The sequence below is a fragment of the Panthera pardus genome, unplaced genomic scaffold (genome assembly GCF_024362965.1).
Source record: "Panthera pardus isolate Hobbes unplaced genomic scaffold, ASM2436296v1 HiC_scaffold_7, whole genome shotgun sequence".
Taxonomy (NCBI): Eukaryota; Metazoa; Chordata; class Mammalia; order Carnivora; family Felidae; genus Panthera; species Panthera pardus.
The window spans coordinates 5,293,691-5,315,468 of record NW_026527002.1 but is presented as its reverse complement, the minus strand read 5'-3'; the positions used below and the strand labels follow the sequence as shown (position 1 = coordinate 5,315,468).

Genomic DNA, 21,778 nt, shown 5'->3' with positions numbered 1-21,778 from the left:
GGTTGTAAATGTGATTTTTAAGGACACCAAAGAAAGTGAAAGGCCCGCATCCAGAAATAGCCATTGTAAAAAGATCGATGTTAAGTTGTTCCAGAGTTTTTTTTTTTTAAGTTTTTATTTTAATTTCAGTTAGCATACAGTGTTACTAGTTTTAGGGGTCCACTGTAGTGATTCAACACTTCATGTATCATCCAGTGTTCATTACCGCAAGTGCACCCCTAATCCCCATTTGGGCCCCCCCCAACTCTCTCCCCTCTGGTAACCATCAGTTTATTCTCTAAAGTTGAGTCTGTTTCTTGGTTTGCTTCTTTTTTCCCCTTTGCTTATTTGTTTTGTTTCTTAAATTCCACATATGAGTGAAATCATATAGTATTTGTCTTTCTCTGACTTATTTTCTCAGCATTGTACTCTCTAGCTCCATCCATGTCATTGCAAATGGCGGGATTTCATTCTTTTTCATGGCTGAATAATATTCTTGTGTGTGTGTGTGTGTGTGTGTGTGTGTGTGTGTACGTGTGTACCACATCGCCTTTATCCATTCATCATTGGACATTTACTTATGCTGTTTCCATAATTTGCCTATTGTAAATAATGCTGCTGTAAACATAGGGATGCTTGTGTCCCTTGTGTTTTTATATTTTGGGGATAAATACCCAGTAGTGCAATTGCTGAATCATAGGATAGTTCTATTTTTAACTTTTTGAGGAACCGCTATGCTGTTTTCCATTGTGGCCACACCAGTTTGCATCCCTACCGACAGTGCAAGAGTGCTCCTTTTTCCCCACATGCTTGTCCACATTTGTTGTTCTTGAGTTTAGCCATTCTGACAGGTGGGAGGTAGTATCTCATTGTAGTCTTGATTTGCATTTCCCTGATGGTAAGTGGTGCTGAGTATCTTTTCACGAGTCTCTTGGCCATCTATATGTCTTTGGAGAAATGTCTGTTCATGTCTTCTGCCCACTTTTTAATTGGTGTTGAATTTTATAGTTCTTTATGTATTTTGGATATTAACCCTTTATCAGATATGTCATTTGCAAATATCTTCTATTCCGTAGGTTGCCTTTTAGTTCTGTTGGTTGTTACCTTCACCGTGCAGAAGCTTTTTATTTTGATATAGCCCCAATAGTTTATTTTTGGTTTGGTTTTCTTTGCTTCAGGAGACATATCTAGAAAAAAGTTGCCGTAGGCCACGCTTTTTGAATGTTTGTGGATACACGTACTCCGTCAGCATTAGTTAATACGATAAAAATAAAATCTGCCTACTGAATCACATGATATGTACTGTAACTAACTTTTCTTACTGAATAATAAATATATCAGTAATCAATATGTATAGAGCTAACGTTTTTAAATATCTAAATGATGTCACATAATATAGCTGCAGCATAATTTATTTGATCAATCATGATTGATAGTTTTCTGAATTTTCATTGTTAAAAATAAAGATTTCATTGGATATATACCTTTGTACACTTGTCTTTTTGCTTTCAATATATTTCCAGCGGTAGAATTGCTGGTTTGTACATCTTAATACATAATTTATATTTTCGTATTGCCAGATTAAATCTTATAAGTTGTACCCATTTTCATTCTTGTCAAAACTGCCAGTGTGCTTGTTATAAGATAACAAGAGTCCACACTCTTCATTTTAGTCCTTAGAAGTAACCTGAAGGGTAAAAACAGGTGGCATTTCAGATAGACTATTTTTCGGTATGTGTGGATAGCCATTTGTCATAGTACTGTTGCTTACACAATGTATGCTTTCCCCCATTTGAAATTATAATGTTTATCTCTGTGTGTGTATATGAAGATGCATTTGAATCTGTTCTGTTCCATATGTTATCTATTAATGGGCCAGGCTCCTGGTTTTAATTACTGTTAGAGTACGTTTGACATGTTTTGATAAATGCTCTTTCCTTCAGGGTCTCTCTCTCCCCCTGCCCCCCCCCCCCCAATATATATATGTGTATGTATGTAAGTATATATAATAGGCACTTAGTAGTTATTTTCTCAATGGACAGAAACTAAAGACGTTGTTTAGGGAAAAGACCACATAATAACTTTAAGAAAATCTTGTGTCAATTACTGAGTTATTAACCTGTTGCTTTTAGTTTAAAATTGCTTTGGGTTAGCTTTTGTCATACAAAGTATGACTTCATTTTATAAAAATTAAGTTTATACAGAAAATGAGCATTGTGCCAAATTTTAGAAAATCTTGACTATTTGGTGAAAAGTAGTACTGTGTTATGTACTGGGCTTAAATTTTATGTCATATAAAGTTAATTTCCTTTTTTTAAAGTTTATTTTGAGAGAGCGAGCACGACGTGCACGTGAGCGCACACGGGGAGGGGCAAAGAGAGGGAGAGAGAGAATCCCAAGCAGGCTCCTCACTGTCAGTGCAGAGCCTGACATGGGGCTCGAACCCACAAATTGTGACATCGTGACTGGAACCTAAGTCAGGAGTCAGATGCTTAACCAACTGAGCCCCTCAGGTGGCCGCCCCTAAAGTAAAATTCTAATTGTTTCAGCGACAGTTGACTTATATGCTGGCACTTTACCATTGCTTGTAAGAGTTTAGTTCTGGATCGGTTAGATGTAATCCACTTAGAAATTTGGTAGATTTTATATGAGTTAAGGGAAAATGTGCTTATGAGCAATCCCAACTTTGTAAGTTGATAAAAGGGTTAGCTCTTTTTTATTTTAAATGTTTGTTTTTTATTTAGAGAATGAGCAAGGGAGGGGCAGAGAGAGAGAGGGAGAGAGAGAGAATCCCAAGCAGGCTCCTTTCTGTCAGCACAGAGCCTGATGCAGGGCTTGAGCTCATGAACCCATGAGATCATGACCTGAGCTGAAATCAAGAGTCAGTTACAACTGAGCCGTCCAGGCCGCCCCAGCGTTAGCTGTTCTTAATGATTGATTTCTTCAAGGAAGTTAGTGAGTTGCTAAGCTTATCCTCTTTAACATTTTAGTAAATGTGGTCAAGGAGGCTAAGTCATTGGTCAATTTCACATACTCTTTTTTGGGTATTTTTTGGAATGGCATCACCTTTATGTGGACTCTCGCCTATCTCATTCTTTTCTAGAACTTTTGCCTGCCTCTCTGCATTGCATTGCACTGTCACGTTCACTTTATGTAACTCAGCTCTTTGAAAGGAGAGCTGATGCTTCTTTTTTTTAATCTTTAGAGACTGGCTCACTGAGAAAGTTAGAAACGAGTTTAATGTACATTTGACTATCTGGCATTTTATAAAAACATGGAGGAATTAGCCAGTATACCCTTTTCAGTTTTTAGGTGAGGAAACAGATCTGGTGAAGGTTCTTAAGGTCACAGAAGGAAAAATGTGAATCTAGTATAAAACCTAGATCTTTTTAACTTCTGTTCCAGTATTGTTTTAGGATGAATTCTGTTCATTTTCAAGATGACCAAAGATGTGCTTGATTACTAATGCCCCTTTTTGCTGAATGTGTTAACAATTACGTACCAAGGAGCAAATTCAGCTTTGGATATCTTATTTTGATTGCAAGAAAATAAGAATATGTACATTACACACTCTTATAAATAAAATATTCCAGTGGATTCTCTTTGAGCCATTTTGTATTTCTGATTTCACGGTTTTGGTTCTTGCTCTAGTCCTTCTCCAGAGCCTTGGCCTCATTTATCGACTGTCCAGTGTCTAGTAGTTTAGGTAGTGAGTGTGTGGTTTTTTTTTAATTTTTTATTTTTAAACATTTATTTATTTTCGAGAGCCACAGAGCACGAGTGGGGGAGGGGCAGAGAGAGAGGGAGACACAGAGTCCAAAGAAGGCTCCAGGCTCTGAGCTGTCAGCACAGAGCCCGACACGGGGCTTGAACTCACAAACCTTGAGATCATGACCTGAGCCGAAGTCAGCCGCTTAACTGACTGAGCCACCCAGGTGCCCCTGAGTGTGTTATCTTGAAGAGCGATTTAAGGCATGGCCAGCTTTTCTCTAGCCATTTACAATACGGTTTTGGGAATGTAAGACATTTGGCATGTGGGGAAAAATGTAGAGCAAGATGTTTATTTATGTTCTGGATACCAACACTATTATTTGATTAGTTAAAATTTCAGGTGTGGGTCTGGGGCGCCTGGGTGGCTCAGTCGGTTGAGTGTGTGACTTCGGCTCAGGTCATGATCTCGTGGTTTGTGAGTTTGAGCCCCATATCGGGCTCTGTGCTGACAGCTCAGAGCCTGGAGCCTGCTTTAGATTCTGTGTCCCCGCCCCTCCCCTCCTCGCATTTTCTCTCTCTCTCCCTGCCTCTCAAAAATAAATAAACATTAAAAAAATTTTAAGTGTGGGTTTTAAGAGCCTAAGGAAGATTGTTGGCAGCCAGTAGATTGGTGGAGAATTTGTGACACAGGATGTTTGTGACTTCATGGTTACAAAATGGATGCAGTGAGATGACATGAAGGACCAAGGCTTATTCATCTCTCATCAGGAGGTGGGTTTCCGTGGTGTGGAGCTTCATGTCATGAGGCACAGAAAGGCAGTCTTGGGTTGTTTACTCCAAGGAGTGTAGACAGTTGAGTAGATGTTATGAAGCATTTTTAGTTGGGGAGAAGTAAAGTGGCATTAAACTAAGACCTAAGATGATTTAGTTGGTTGTGTCCTCCAGGGTGGATTTGAGATGAAATCTACCGGTAGAAGGAGCTCAGGTAGGTTATTGTCAGGGCTCGGGCACGTAGGAGGAAGCACTGGATGGGAATAAGGGGAAGAAGGAAGTACACAGACCAAGCACTCTGGTCACACAGATGGCATCTTAATTATCTTGTGAACCCAAAGAGGTCAGTAGGAGTGACACTTCAGTAGAGGAAGTTCTGCTTAAGGTAGGGTTGATTATTATTATATTGTGTTTGGTTTTTAATTAAAGAGCCTTGGGATACCTTGGCTCTAAGGAAACTACCAAAAGCTAGTTGGTTGAGATCTTTCTCAGTTAACTGTTTGATCTCTGTTTTGTTGGGTACTTGCAAGGGGTATGCTAAGGGTACTTTTCCTCACAAGAGCTTATTCACTCAATAGATGCCCTTGAGTACTCCCTGTTGTGTTTCAAGAGTGACTTCCTGTTCCTAGGTAACACTTTGGAGTATGTAATGTGCACTTGGCATTGTGCTAAATATTAAGCTCATTGCATAGATAATTTTACTTGTTGTCCACAAAGCTTTACGAGACGGGTATTGTTAACATTCCCATTTTACACATTAGCAGATGGAAATCCAGCTGTGTGGTGACAGGGGGCCCCTGGGCGGCTCAGTCGGTTAAGCGTCTGACTCTTGGTTTCAGCTCAGGTCACGGTCTGTGGTTTGTGGGATCGAGTCCTGTGTCAGGCTCTGTGCTGACAGTGCAGAGCCTGCTTGGGATTCTCTTTCCTCCCCCTCCCCCCCGCCCCCCTTTGCTCCTCCCCTGCACTCGCATGGACACGTGCTCTCTCTCTCAAAATAAACATAAAAAAAAAGAGAGAGAGATTCAATTTTGTCTGTTTCTCTAAATAGATAGTTTCAACCCTGTACATAAACTGTATCTTACAGACTCTTGCATAGGTGGGCACCTTGGGTACCATCAAGGTCAGATTTTTTCTCATTGCAATGTTAGGTCCAGGGAAACTGTTAACTCAAAAGTAAATTTTATTTTTCATGTCTGTGGTGATTTTTGCTGAAGAATTAAGGCTGAGAGTAAGAAAGCTCTGCATATCCTTTATATTGTATATTGATTAGATGTTGGTATAAAACAGAAGTTTGATTTTTATATTTCTGTATATACATGCTTACTTATAGGAAGTTGTGATTTTCATTGACTGAAATTATTGTTCACAAAGTCCATACATGTATACACAATTTGCATATCCTCATGTTCATGCACTAGCTGCAAATACGATCTGCTGAGATTTGATATGCTGGGTCCAGACTTATTTAACAAGTTGACAAGTCTCTTTGAGAAATTATGGGAAAGAAAATTTCTCAGCTCTGTTTTACCACAGTGAAAAGCTGCTTTTAGAAAGTGTTTCAACAACTCACTATCAACATGAGAAAATATGACCAATAGATGTGGGGGGAAGTTAAATTTTTGTCCAGCATGGATGGTGGGAAGTGTAGGACACAGAGTTTCTCACATGCATGTAGCCCTTTGTTAGGCACTGTTAGGGGTTAGGTTTCAGAGCAGACAAGGTTCTTTACGGCAGCCTTTTATAGGATGTGCTTGCTTTAGTGAATAAGTCCTAGCATTGCTCAAAAAAGCAAAAATGAAGCCATCCAACCAAAATACAGAAAAAACAGATTATTGAGCCACACTTTTAGCTGGATCATTTTTCTTCTTTTGTAGGGATGAGGAACATCTGAACTGCTCTGTAAATTTTATTCTTGTATATTTATATTTACTTATTACAGAAATTAACACAAAAAGGGAGTAGAGTATTGAGCCACACGTAAACATCATTTTGCGTCCATCATTTTGTGTCTGTGGTTATCTCATGGCCAGTCTTGTTTCAGTTATGGGCCATACAGGCCCTCCCCTCTCCCCGCCATTTCCCCTTCTCTTACAATTTTAGTCTTATTAATTTTGAAGAACAGATATGCGCACAATAGCCCAGCAAGGAAAATGTTTTCTGTCCTTTTGAGATGAGAAAACTGAATCTTAGGGCGTGTACGTTACTTAACTCGCTCAGCTTGTAAATGGCAGAATAAGAATTTAAATCAGGTGCGTTAAACTCTTCCTACATAAAAGTCCATTATTTTTCCCTCACTTTAGGTCACATGATAACCGGGAAGGTGAGGTATTCTGGCAGCAGCTAATTGTTTAACTAGATTTTTACTAATTCCAATACAGAGGTACTTATTTTTACTGTTTTGGTGTATTTTCTCTGTCATCATTTTTCCTTTATTCTTTTTGCGCATTGTAATTCTGTTGCGTGTACTGTATTCGTTCAACATCGTAACCTTGTTAAATATTATCGTATATCCTATTTTACCCTGTGAATAGTTGAGTAGGCAAGTATTTTTAAAAGTATTCACAAGTAATGAAGTGTTTTGTGTATACTTCAACTATACTTCAGATTATTTCTGTAAGATGATTTTTACGATACAATTACCAGGTGAAGAGAAATGTGTGCTTATAAAACTTACCTACCTACTCCATGAACACCAATTGCTTTTCCAGCAAGGCCGTAATTATAGTAGATTCCCACCTATAATGTGAACGTTGAGTATGATCGTCAAAATGCTTGTGGTATTTTTTGTACCGTCTTATGGAAATCTGCAAACATATACAAAAGTAGCGAGAATATATATTTGTTAAGTTTTTATTTTAATTCCAGTTGGTTACCATACAGTCTTAGTGTGCAATATAGTGATCCAACACGTCCATCCGTCACCGGGCGCTCGTCATCACAGGTGCACTCCTTAATCCCCATCACCTATTTCACCCATCCCCCCACCTCTTCCCCTCTGGTAACCATCTGTTTGTCCTACATAGAGAGAATATTATAGGGAATTTCTCAACTGTCCCATCTCATTTGCTTTAATAGTTACCGGCATTTGGCTGAGCTTATCTGTCCTTCTGCCCAACTGACTTTTCCCTCTCTCTCCCGCTTCCTGACTTTGTTTTTGCTAGACTGTTTTAAAACATCTCAAATACTATTTTACATATTAAGTTTTCAGAATTCGTTATTTCATAACTGAAATGCCATTATCATCCTGCAAAGGAATGGGAATTCTTCAGTGTAATCTAATGCCTAATCCATCTTTAGATTTCTACACTTCAAAAATGTTTTTTTTTAATAGTTTGATTCAGAATCCAAACACATCCACACGTTACATTTGATTATGATGCCTTTGACATCTCTTTTAATAAGTAGAATTCTTCCTCTCTTTTTGAAGCCATTTGTTAATCTAGCTCATTGTTCTATAGAATGTTTATTTCTCCGAATTTAGCTGATTGTTTTTCTTACAGTATTTTTCTTTTCTCTCTGTACCCCATGTTACCTGTAAATTGGTAACCGTAGGTAGAGGTAGAGTCTAATAAATTTGGGTTTGTGTTTTTCGGGGGAGGTGGGTGAGAATATTTTCTAGGTATACTTCCGGTTGAAACACCTAGAGACACGAGCCTAGCGGTGTGACAAGTGATGGGTGTGTTCGTGTTTGTCGGCTTAGTTTATCTGCCAGATTTCTTCTACTTATTTTAGCGTCTCTTGATGTCTAGATCCATTATTTCGTTGTCAAATTGTTATTTTCCATACTCTGTCTGTAGTAATAGCTTTTCTATAAAAAGGTGTTTCTTTATCATTGGTTACCCTGAAGTATAATTTATGTAGGAAAGAGAGGATAAATGCTTAAATCCTTTCCGTTTTTAGTTTCAGAATGAGTTGCTACTGTAAGTCACTGAGGATTTGTCCTTCCTTTTTTGTATCATTGTGAACGTGAACATTTATGGGCTTTATGCTGTTTATTCTTTTGATGCGCAGACTGCCCCATCTTAGTCATGGAAGCCCCCTCAGGCTGATTTCTTTGCCCTTTTGACATGGTCTTTCTTATTAGCGTTTGATAGCTTCTTTGCTGTATGGCACATGTCCCTGTTCTAGGCTTAGGTGTTAGTACATTTTCTACTTGAGACTTTTGGAATCAGTCGCTTCGCCAAAGGTTCCTTTTAGAAACCACAACATAGGCGTACGATGATTCTAGTCGACTCTAGAGTTAGAAGGTCCACCTCCACAAGACTGCTCTCACTTTGGATACTGGCCACCTGTTGGGTGGTGTCCAGGCCCGCCCTCACTTCAGGTCAGCTGACTACAAATTCAGGGTCCCCACAACCACCTTCTGGCTCGAGAATTCCCTAGAGTGGATCACAGACTTTGGGGAAAATGCTATACTATTTATGGTTTTATGTAGTGAAAGGATACAAATTAACATGAAAAGCAGGCAAGGGAAGATGTACATAGAGCAGCGTGTGGAAGAGAGCAGGGTTCTGGTTGCCCTCTCCCATAGTCGGGGACAGCATTCCTTTCTCTTAGCCAGAGGGGGTGACGCTACCTAGAGTAATGCTCACCCCGAAAGCTTACCTGGGCCTTTGGTGTGCAGAGTTTTTATTGGGGCCCTATCACCTTTACAAGGCGGCTGACTTCACTCTCTGGCTCTTCCTGGAGGTCCAGCTAATGTCCTTTGGTCTCCCATTTTTTCTGGAGACGGGAGCCGATACCGTGTGTCCTCCCAGCCCTGTCATAAATCCCGTCGTTAGACTGTTCTAAAACCCCCGGACAAAGACACTCCTATCAAGCAGGACATTCCAGAGACCTACAGTTCCCCTCCTTGTAGCCAAGGTTCAAGGCCAGACCTCTCTTTGGACAAGATTGATTCTTTTCTACACAAGACAGTGTGGGTACTTAGTGCTCTTGGGTTGTCACTGCCTCTGTTTCAGGGGGCTGCGCAGTGTGTGTTTTGTGCAAAGAGACATTTTTGGGTCGAGCATTTCTAAAGTCCTTTCTTTTTGTATTGTATTTCTTCCCTTAGATTAAAAATCTAGGGATCTTAGGCTGGAACCCTTGTTTGTTTGATGGGTGAAGATCTCTTTTTGAGATTTGTATTTCTTTGATCACTGAAGAGGTTTCATGTATTTTCCTCACTGGTTACCTGTTTTAATAACTTTCTCTTGCACTATTTATTGTGGATTTTTGCGATTTTCTTACTAATTAATAGGAACTCCTTTAAAAAAAAAACAAAGCCATTAACCCTTAGGCACTTGTTGTAACACTGTCCCACGCGCCAGTTTTGAGGAGAAAGATCACGTCCTTTGATGCTCAAATGGTGAAGCGGGTAATGGAAAGATTCATCCTTTTTTTGGACTTCACGCTTCCCCAAAGTCAGAAAATGAATGATTACCGTGACCTGCCCAGAGTCGTGTCATCTGTTAGAAAGAAAGCCAGGAAATTGGGCCTGTCTCCTGGAGGGCTTCCTGTTTGCTCTTGCTGCTGTCATTTCCATGCGGTGTTACCGTTGCACCCAGCGTGTCTGCCGCGCGGCTTCAGCTCTTGACTGTTTGGTGCCTGGTGATAAGCCGGGCTGTGCAAGCTCTCGCTGAGCTGGCCACAGTTGCTCAAGGCTTAGAGCAGAAGCCGCCAAACTTTTTCTATAAAGGACCAGATAAGTATTTAGGCCTTGCTGGTTAAGAGGCAAGATCAAGGCTTTTAAGTAGGTGTTTACATCACGAAAGAAAAAACTGCCTTGCCCTGTCCCGTGTGTCCAGAATGGGCCATCCAGGGTGCTGGGCACGCTTTGTGTTCAGTTGCCATCGGTTGAAGCTTTTTTTTCTGGACACACGGGGGCCACCTGAGGGATAGGGGCCTGGCAGGCTGGGGGAAGAGGCCAATCAGTAAGTTTTACTCTGTGTCCAGAGGCTCCCAGATCCTGGGGTGCCCTTCTTCCTGAAGGTGCGGCAGGAGGCCAGGTGACCTGGGGCTCCCATTCCAGGGCTGGTTTCGCTCCTTGCCGCCAGCGGAAGCTGCAGAGTCCCTGACGTGGCGGTGGCCCCCAGTGTGTACCCTGAGTAGCGAACACAGCACTGGGAGTGGAGGTGGGTCTTTGCAACTCCACCTGTCCCTTGGAACGGTGCCCCCACAGCCTGTGTGGGCTGCAGAGCAAAGGAGGCCACTGGCAGCATTTTCACTCGCCCGTGTTCTTCTTGGCTACCATGGGCAAGTTCTTCTGTGTACATCCCTTTATCTGTGAAGTTTTTGGAGAATCCCACCGTGCAAAGATGACCCACAGTATGGAAGAATTTCCAGTCTGTGTGCAGGGAACCGTGTTATCTGTGTACCCAAGGGAATCTTGTTCTCCCATAACCTGGGTGCACACCAGTTCTTGGATGGTGACTTTTCATTGGAAAACGTTACCGTGTTAAATTTTGAAGTGTTCTGCCATCCCACCCCCCCTTACTTAATTTTAGAATTGTTTTCTATTATATTTAGGAAAATGAAGACTTTTTTTTAATGTTTATTTATTTTTGAGAGAGAGAGAACGTGAGCAGGGGAGAGGCAGAGAGAGAGGGAGACACAGGATCCGAAGCAGGCTCCTGGCTCTGAGCTGTCCGCACAGAGCCCGACGTGGGGCTCAAACCCACCGACTGAGATCATGACCTGAGCCGAAGTCGGACGCATAACCTCCTGAGCCACCCGGGCACCCTTAGGAAAATGCAGACTTAAAACTGGTTGTAGAAAGTGATAGAATTGTTGAGTGTGTGAGGGGGGGTGAGTATCGGGATTTGTAAAGGAACAATAAAATAGCAAGTCATGGGATGTGCTTCCTAGATGTTTTAGCAGCACCTGTTCGTGTTCTCCTTTCCTTCTTGATCCGGCCATCGATTTGAACTCTGGTTGTTTTTGTTACGTGACTTTGAGAGAGAAGTGAACTTTTTTTAGAATCCACAGTTTTGTTATTGAGTTGGGATATGTAGCTGGTATAGGTCTTCAGTTCATGTTTCCAATCAGTGGTAGTTATTGCTAAGTCAACAATGTCCGTATCGTTAACGAATAAAACATAGAAGAGTGCAAGCATATGTTTTGGAATTGTTTTTAAATATAAATAATTGCATTTTTGTAGCTATTCTTTTTGAAAGTAGATGGAGTTTGTGTAGATATAAAATTTTCATGTTGCCCAGTAGGATGTAGGCTTCATGAGAGTAGGCAATTTTGTCGTATTGTGTGCTCTTTAACATCTGAAGCTAAGAAAATGCCCAGGGTATACTATATTCTCAGGTGAAATTTTTATTGAATTAATGGTGTAAACTGAGGTGGGTTCAGACTCTTGGATCTCATATTTACCAAGTTTCTACTTGTAGGCAAGTCGAGTAATCTCTGAATCTGTTTCCTCACCTTCAAAAGAAAACAGCAATAATATGGATATCTTCTGTTACGAAAAATAAGGGAAACGTTGCATATAAAACTACTGAGCATAATGGCTGGCATATAACGAACCACTCAGTAAGCGTTAGTGATGATTATTTTATGTGCCGTGTACTTAGGACGTATGAAATGAATAAAGAAGATTTTGTGGTCATGGAAGCTATTAGCCTGGGTTGTTTTGTTTTGCTGTTCCCTTTTTTATTTTATGTTTCTGGTTTTGTCTTCTTTTTAATTTCAATTTTAGTTTACTTGACACAGAGTGTTATATTCGTTTCAGGTGTATCATGTAGTAATTCAACAATTCTACATATTACTCAGTGCTCATCATAAGGGAACTCTTAATCCTTTACCTGTTTATTTCACCCATCCCTCCGCCCTCTTCCCCTCTGGTAACCATCAGTTTCTTCTCATAAAAAGTCTGTTTTTTTGTTTGTTTATTTTTTTCCTTGTTCACTTGTTTTGTTTCTTACATTCTATATATGAGCGAGATCATATGGTATTTGTCTTTCTCTGAATGACTTATTTCACTTATAAAGATACCCTCTAGAGCTATCTGTGTTGTTGCCTAGATCTATCTGTGTTGTTGCAAATGGCAGGATTTCACTCTTTTTTGTGACTGTGTGTGTGTGTGTGTGTGTGTGTACATCATCTTTGTCCATTCATCTATGAGTGGGCACTCAGGCTGCTTTCATAACTTGGCTATTGTAAATAATGCTGCAGTAAACATAGGGGTGCACATATCTTTTCCAGTTAGTGTTTTTATATTCTTTGGGTAAATACCCAGTAGAGGAATTACTGGATCATATGGTAGTTCTATTTTTACTTTTTTGAGGAGCCTCCATGCTGTTTTCCACAGTGGCTGTGCTAGTTTGCATTCCCACCAGATGTGCAGGAGGATTCCTTTTTCTCCACATCCTCGCCAGCACTTGGTGTTTCTCGTGTTGTTGATTTTAGCCATTCTGACAGGTATGAGGTGATATCTCATTGCGGTTTTGATTTGTGTTTCCCTGATGATGAGTGATGTGGAGCATCTTTTCATGTATCTGTTGGCCATCTTGTAGGTCTGGAGAAATACCTGTTCATCTTTTTTTTTTTTTTTTTTTTTTTAATTGGATCATTTGGGTTTTTTTGGTGTTGAGTTATAGAAGTTCTTTATGGATTTTGGATATTTACCACTTGTCACACATGTCATTCACAAATATCTTCCCCTGTTCAGTAGCTTGTCTTAGTTTTCTTGACTATTTCTGTTGCCGTGCACTGTTTATTTTGATGTAGTCCCAATAGTTTATTTTTGCTTTTGTTTCCCTTGCCTCAGGAGACATACCTAGAAATAAGTTGCTATAGTTGATGTCAGACAAATGGGTGCCTGTGCTCTCTTCTAGGATTTTTAAGGTTTCAGGTCTCACATTTAGGTCTTAATCCAGTTTGAGTTTATTTTTGTGTATGGTGTGAAGAAAGTGGTCCAAGTTTCATTGTTTTGCATGTAGCTGTCCAGTTTCCCCAACACCGTTTGTTGAAGAGACTGTCTTTCCCACTGCATATTCTTGCCTCCTTTGTTGAAGATTAATTGATCCTATAATTGTGGGTTTATTTCTGAGCTCTCTGTTCGGTTCTGTTGATCTGTGTGTCTCTTTTTGTGCCAGGACCATACTGTTTAGATTACTATAGCTTTGTAGCATATCTTGAAATCTGGGATTGTGATACCTCCAGTTTTGTTTTTTTTTTCAGGATTGCTTTGGCTATTTGGGGTCTTTTGTGGTTCCATACCAATTGTAGGATTACCAGTAGGCTGACATCGATTCAAAGAACACTGGGGTGGTAAGACCATGGAGCAGTTATGATTCATTTTACTACTTAGTTTTTCTCTTATGCTTTCTAGCCTACATCCTGGGTGGTAGTTGGCAATAGATGAGGATTTAGAGAGTGAAGCCTCAGAAGGAGGCCTCTCGTCAAAGTCGCCAGTTCAAGGGCTTTAAATCATAGGTAATGGAGGAAGACATTGGGTGTTCTATCAGGTAGGTCAGGAGGTGCTTCTCAAATGATTGTCATTGCCATCACTTAGGACTGTTAGAAATGAGCTGAATGACAAAAGACAAGTAGTGTTATCCAGTCTGCCTGTACAGTGGAGCAAAAGCATAGCCTAGGTCTGGGGCCACAGCAATCAAAACTCTCCTTGAAATCCTTGAAATCATCTTACGTTATTCATGAATTCTGCATATAGACTGATTCTCACATACGCTTTGTGTAGCTGTTTTTGTAAGCATTGTTAACGATTGTGCTTTTTAGGTTGAGCTGTTACTCAGGGTGAGCACCAGGTGAAGAGATCGGTGTTCCTTCAAAGGCACATAGTAGCTGCTGCATTTATCAGAGTTTCCCTTGTTTACTGTAAGGATGATGGAATAGGAGAATGGCACTAGGACATCTTTACAGTAATTTCTAAAGCCTCTGATGAACTATGGGCAGTATTATACCTAGATCATGAAAAGAAAAAGATCGATGAAGTATTCCAGATTGAAGGAGATTAAATAGATTTAACGATTAAATACAGTATATTATCCCGAATTGGATCCTAGATTGAGGGGGAAGACTGGTATCATTGGGGCAATAATTTGAGTATGGACTGTGGATTAGATAAGAATATGGCATCTATGGTAAATTTTATGATTTGATGAATGAACTCTGGTCATGTATGAGAAAATTCTTGCTGTTAGGATGTATGCATCCTGAAATATTTATGAAGAATGAGCCACTCTGTCTGCAGGTTACTCTTAGATAGTTCAGAAAAATACGTCTTGTGCGTATGTATTTATGTGTATATGGTTATTTGTATAAATATACGTGTATCTATAGAGAGAGGTGGGGGAGGGAGGGAGGGGGGCAGGCATGGAGCATTAAGTGGCCCAAATGATAAAGCAAATGGAGCACAACGTACCGAGTTGGCAACACTGGGTAAAGGGTGCAAGGGAGTTTCTTGTACTATTTCTGTAACTTTTGACTAAGTGTGAAGTTCTACCAAAACAAAAAAGGTAAACAGTATTTAAAAGGAAACAAAAGCAAAAACTTCGAATAATGTAGTGATTATGACAAAGATTTTATATTTAGGCTCACAAATGTTGTGTCGTCTTGTACTGTTTCACTCCACCTTCGCAGGACAGTCTTCATCTCATCCCCATGACCCCGTTTAAATGTAACCTACATAGAGCTCTACTTTGATTATCCACGTGCAAAGTAGGTCCTTCTTGGTACCCACACTCCTCTTTCGTTGCATTTATCGCAACTTATGTTTGCTTTCTTTGCGTTTAATTTCTTTTTCTCCTTCAAGATTGTGATCACCACCAGGGGAAAGATCTTGTCTGTTTTCTTCACAGAATACAGAAACTCGATAAGCGTTTGTTCTGTGTAGATGAATTAATGAATTAATGAATCATCTCTGGTACCGATATTCCTTCCATTTTAGTCACCGTACTTTTAGCTACCGAATCCTTCAGAAAACAAGAGAACTTCGTTTAACCTGTAAGATAAAGTGTACTCTTGGATTTGGGCGGGGCGGGGGGGGGGGGGGGGTGAGGTCCCACCCAAACCCTGGAGAGTTGGCAGAGGAGAAGGAGCCCAAGCAGGGGTACTAGGGTTGTTTATTGAATTCTTACTCCCTGCCGAGTGCTGTGCTAATATGTACTTTGTCTCCCTTAATTCTCGTAATATCCCTGTGATGTGGGGTGCTGTGTGTATTATCTTTTGCTGAGTATAAGAAACGTTTCAGTCCACACTTTCCGGGCATACGTCAGCTGGGTCCTGTGTATGGAGGTCTGTCAGAAGATCGCAGTGAACGCGTCTGCCGGGGCCGGGGTCTCGTCTGAGGCCCAGCCAGCGAGGGATCCCGCTTCCGGGCTCAGTGGTGGTTGTCAGGGTCAGCTCCTCGCAGCCCGTCAGACCCAGAGCCTCGGCCTCTTCCCGAGGCTGACTTCAGTTTCTGGCCACACGGGCCCCTCCGTGGCAGCTCATTGCTTATCGGAGCTGGCAAGGGAGGGAGTCAGCTGGCACCGGGCAAGTTACAATCTTGAACAGCAGTCGTGTGACATCTCGTTAACCTTGCCGTATTTCATCGGCTGGACACAGACCATGGGCCCTGCCCACGCCTCGTAGAAGTGGGGTGTCACCGGAGTGTGGATTCCCGGGGGTGTCGCCGGGGTGTGGATACCTGGGGGCGGAGGGGCGATTTTAGAGGCTGCCTGCCACAGGTCCCACTTTTATTCATTTTATAAGACAATAAATCCAGACCGCTAGGAAAGTTGCCCAAGATCCTATACGAGTAACGGGGCCAAAATCACACCCCAGGCGGTCAGACTCCACAGCTGGGCTCTTTTTTACCATTATATTTTAAGAACTAAGAAATGGCTGTAGAATTTGACAGTTTGGGAGAGTTCTTTAGAGACTTGTGTTTTAGGTCTTTTAATGGAGAGCTATGGGTCAAAATTACACTCTTGTGGTTTCAGTGAATGTGCAGGTAGGAAGACAGACAGACAGAGTTTCAGGAGGGAATTTTTAAAGGAAGAGAACAATAACCATATGTTGTCATATACCGAATTATTTCTCTCTGTGATAATCCAGAAATTCTTCTTTTCCAGTTCACTGAGTTTAACCAGTAATGCCATTCAGTTGCCAATATCAAGCAAAGCAAACATAAGCCAGTTTTAATCTGCTTTTTAAGAAAAGTGGTAGTCCTTTTCATAGTGCCTGACGGTAAGTCACCGTTCCTAAATTCGTAACTTTTTTTTATCTAGCGCATGTAAAATAATGATTTTACAAACATTATTTTAAGGCTGTCTTCGTTTTTTCCTTCTTCCCTGATGATTTTCCTCCAAAAGAGCATAAAGAAAGATATATTCTAGCATCTAGGACTTGATTATCTTTCATCACTTTCATTAATTAGGTGGAATTTTACTCTCATTGTTAAAATCAAATGCTAGATCTTGAACTCTGTCCCTTCTCATAAATGAGGAAGTTTATTTCTTCTGTGAGGTTTTGACTTGGACAACTAGTTGTGGCAGAGTTGTTTTGAATATTCTCTTCTCCAGACCTGTGCACTTTCCACTGTTCAAGGAGATGATATAACTGTTAGGGTCACAGTTTCTCGTGGAGCATTTCTAACTCAGTGTGGAGGTGGAATTTAGATTAAGAGACAGCTGGTGGAAGGAGTTGGAACTAACTCGTTTCCCCTAACTTGCAAGTAGTGGCTACTCTTATTTGCTGCTAGTAAGTTTAACCTTAAGACAGTGTTTTTATTGTTATAAGGAACCAGCTGGGGAGGAACTTCTTGAGTTAGGAAGATCTTTGATCAAATGTTTAATTTTAATTCTTAATATAGAAAGGTACATGAGAACAGTGTGAAATGTACACTTAATTTTTGTTCTAATTGCTGACCTCTTCCTTAAAGCTAATTTTTAAAATGTAGAACAATTATGCATTTTTTTAGTCTCACTACTGTTGATTTTTTTAGCAATGGGTTTGCCGAATTGTCTGGTTAACCATCTTAGACCTCAAAAACTTGGTCGTCGTCGTCGTCGTTGTTGTTGTGTGGTACAACTATACCATGTCTTATGGGAGGATATTTGTATTTGTTGTTGTGTTTGTAAAACTGACCGTTCTTCTTATCTGTTTCTGTTAGTAACCAGATCAGAGTGTGAGGTATAAGCTCACAGAATCCAGAGAAATCATCATGAAGTTATATGTATTTCTGGTTAACACTGGAACTACCCTGACATTTGACACTGAACTTACAGTGCAAACGTAAGCTGTATTTCATTCAATGTCATCAGTTTCGCATTTTGTATATGCAAAAAGTTAAAGTATTGATTTGGAGAAAACTTTTTTTGTTAAATAAGGGTAGCGATATCTGAAACCTTCGGTCTCCGCATATTACGTGTATAATTGCCATCCTTCCTAAAATGCTGAAGTTAAATTCATAAAATTATGCTTTGTTCCATTTGTGTGAATATGTTATTCATGATAAACAGACTTACCCACAAACGAACTGATTTCTATCAAGTAGAAGAAGTTTTCATAGTTGATTGCTTGTCTTAAGTTTCCCAGGACACCACTAAGGAAATTACTGCTAGCTACATAAAGCAATATTGTCGGTCCCATGTATTTTGGTGGTTGATTTTTATTCCTTTGTATGAGTAAAGTCAGTGGTATTTGTTTTGTTTGTTGTTGCGAGAATAAAATCAGTTTAATATTTTTAACCAATTTAGGAAGACTCGTACATCTTCATAACTCTCCAACTTTACGGCGAATTCAAATATTTGACTAATGAATGCCCTCCTATATTTGTGAAAGGTGGGGAGAGGTGTCAGGGGCAGTGAGGCTACGTTTTGGGGCCAAACAGCAAGAGAGGAAATAGTAACAACTATTCCTGCTTATATTTTGGCCCTAACAGCAAAGACCGGATAGCAGTAGAGAATAAATAAATCTGACACAGAAGATATTATGAATAATTTGTGGAATTAATATTCTTAGTTTTAAAAGTGGAATTTGAATTCATTTTCTTTCTTAAAGTTCTAGTTTTTATAAAATACAATTTTACCTGTAAAGCAATGATTTTCTGAAAGATAGGGAAAGGAAGCAGTTTCTCGATTTATACTTCATGTAGTTTGTGTAATGTGATGTGGGGATTTTAACAGACATCTGTGTTCTGAGAATTTTAACAGACCTGATGCTAATTTGAGCATATTCCTTTGCTATGTTATATAAAGAGCACAGAAATAAATATGTCTACTGCCTGTATTTTATAGACTTACTTTTAGACGTACCACATGGTTGATTTATTCACCTAAGAGATCAGCCAGCTTATGGAGTCTAATTCCAGAAACAAGAAGGTTATATTTTCCACTACTGTTTTGGGGAAAGTTTTGAGAGTGAAATTAATTAGTATCTGTCAGGTATTTTCACACAGTGCCACTTCGATAGTGAGGACTTTGTCCCTGGGAAATGTCAATAACTAGTATCTTTTGTGCCTCCCCCCGAAAGTGTGGCAGACCTCAAGCATGCCATTCACAGCAAATACAAGATTGCTATTCAGCATCAGGTGCTGGTGGTCAACGGAGGAGAATGCATGGCTGCGGACCGAAGAGTGTGCACCTACAGTGCTGGGACGGTACGTGTCGCGAGCCCTCGCACACAGACGCACGCGCTCCGGCTCCCCGCCCGGGGAGTTGGCAACTCGGCGTCCGGGAGGAAGGGGTGTCTGCCCCCTATGTTGAGGGCAGCGCGCGCGGCCGGTATTTCACAGCATTTCACCGGAGTTTCTTTGGCTGTCTTATTGCCACAGGACACAAATCCGATTTTTCTTTTTAACAAAGAGATGATCTTATGTGATCGTCCACCCGCTATTCCGAAAACGACCTTTTCGACAGAAAACGACATGGAAATAAAAGTTGAAGAATCTCTTATGATGCCTGCAGTTTTTCACACCGTTGCGTCGAGGACACAACTTGCAGTGGTAAGATAAAAATCATCATAGTTATTTTTTGTGATTATTGTCCTTCTTTACATCTAGTGTGGTTTAAAATTAAAAGTGGGTCACTTAACAAAACGATGTCTTATTCGAATACTTGGTAATATTTTCACGAGGTTTCAGCTTATTTTAGGCATCGATGAACGTTCTAACAAATGGATGGTTCCTAAAAGCATTCCAATCTAAACAACACAGAGAACAAATGGATGGTTGCCAGAGGGGACGGGTGTTGGGGGATGGGTGAGGAAGCCCGGGAGATGCCGCTTCCAGTTATGGAATGAATTAGTGGGAATATAAGGTACAGCATAAGGAACACGGTGATGTTACAGTAGAAGTGGATGGTGACAGATGGTGGCTGTGCTTGCGGGGAGCACAGCCCAACGCAGAGAGCGGTACACCTGAAACGAACGGAACCTCGTGTGTCAGCTGTCCTCACGTAGCTGGCAAAAACACATTGTTAGGCAGAACACAAAAATAACCACGTGAGGAGATGTTTTGCTGGTCGATGTGTCTGGTTTTCAGATTCCTACATTGTTAGTCATTCGACATTTGCAAACAGTTACAAGATTTTAGAGTGGAAGAGCTGTTTTAACCATGATTTCTTCACTTCTTTCCTAAATGATGGTATGCAGGTGATGGTTTCTGAACACTGCTGTGATGAGTAAAGTTACCTGTGTTAGAGTAGACAGAAGCAGAGGGAGAGCTTACACAATTCTTAAAAATGTGATTCTTTCTTCCATATCCGCATTTAGGTCCTGGAGGAGAACAAAGTCTCTTTACAAACATGCCTCTTACGTTGCTTCTGTAATTTCCGTGGGTCGTCGCGCAGGCCTCTTTCGTTTTCCTTTTTGAATCGCCAGTACTTCACTGTGATCCTGGCCCTAAACTGTCATCAGCAAGACACGGTTACTTTACTTTCCGACACGGAAAAATGTTATCTTTAGAACCACACAAGAGGATTTATCGTTTATAAAAATAAACAGATTAACAAAATATCAAGTCTTTAGTGTTAACGTTTGCTTTTGTAAGTAAATCTCAGCCGTTTGTTTTAGTGTAGCATATACATTTGTGAAAACTACCCCATTTTTCACATAGGATACAACATAAAAAGAGAATTAACTTCCTATTTCTGGGACATACTTGATAAGCATCAGTCTAGAAATGTTTTTGAGAAGGCAAAGTTACTTTAAAAAAACAAATTGTGTAAACTGAATTTCTGTAAGAGTCCTTTAGATTTGTTTTATGATTAACTCAAGAGAGCAAGAATATTGGTATACAAATAAACTAATAAAACTTTAGCCTACATATTTAAAAAGTAATATTTTTTGATTTGGATGAAAAATATAATACTAAGAAAAATGTACAGAAATCAAAGGATCATCAAATAGGACATGTAACTTCTAAGTGAGAGACAAGTCAAAAAGAATAAGTAAAGCTAGATTGAACGAAGGCGTGATATTAAAATGCATTATATTAAAACAATTTAAATAGAAGATGAAATGAGGATTAATCTAGAAATAAACAGTCCTAGCAATATCTAGTGATGCAAGTTGACATGTTAAAAACCACTGAAGGTTCTTCCAGGCGAGGATCAACACAGAAATAGGAAGGGGGGGGGGGCATAAAGAGTAGCAGCGATTGCATAATAACTTCATTAATCTAGCAAAAATCCAGAAACGATATAATACAAGCGATACTAAATATAAAGTAATGAGAGTAATACAATCCAGTATACCGCTTGTTAATTAATTTAGCCAGCTTTCTTTTTATAGAAAGATAAATGTACAAGAAAATTTTAATGGCAGTATTTATAGATGACAAAGTGGATATCAAAACATTAAACAGAAAAAAGTGAAATTTATAATAAATTATGAGAGGGGCGCCTGGGTGGCTCAGTCAGCTAAACCTCTGACTTCGCTCAGGTCATGATCTCGTGGTTTGTGAGTTTGAGCCCCGTGTTGGGCTCTGTGCTGACAGCTCGGATCCTGGAGCCTGCTTCTGATTCCGTGTCTCCTTCTCTCTGTCTGCCCCACCCCCGCTCATGCTCGTGCTCTCTCTCTCTCTCTCTCTCAAAAATAAAGCAACATTAAAAAAAATTTTTTTTTTAATTTATGAGACAGATAAGTCAGATCTGTCTTGGCCTGTCAACACGGCTAAATGCTAATAATTTCAGGAAAACTTAATAAAATATAATGACGTATAAAATGTAATGACATGTTCATACCAGAATTATTTCCTATAGCCAAATGGTAGAAACAACCCAACTGTCCACCAGTGGATGAAGAAACAGAATGTGGTATATCCATACAATGGGATATTATTTAGCTTTGTCTGGAAGGAAATTCTGATATTAACCATAATACG

The 21,778-nt window shown here is 40.1% G+C and overlaps 1 protein-coding gene across 1 annotated transcript in view; it reads left to right on the top strand.

Annotated features, from left to right (window-relative positions):
- The window catches only part of RB1CC1 (RB1 inducible coiled-coil 1), a 91,472-nt gene that overhangs the window by 7,352 nt on the left and 62,342 nt on the right, over positions 1-21,778 (top strand). The window contains exons 2-5 of the mRNA XM_019435236.2: positions 16,527-16,641; positions 17,567-17,688; positions 18,928-19,054; positions 19,229-19,399. Of these exons, the coding sequence (XP_019290781.2) occupies positions 17,618-17,688; positions 18,928-19,054; positions 19,229-19,399 (369 nt within the window). The 5' untranslated portion in view covers positions 16,527-16,641; positions 17,567-17,617. The remainder of the gene's footprint in view (positions 1-16,526; positions 16,642-17,566; positions 17,689-18,927; positions 19,055-19,228; positions 19,400-21,778) is intronic.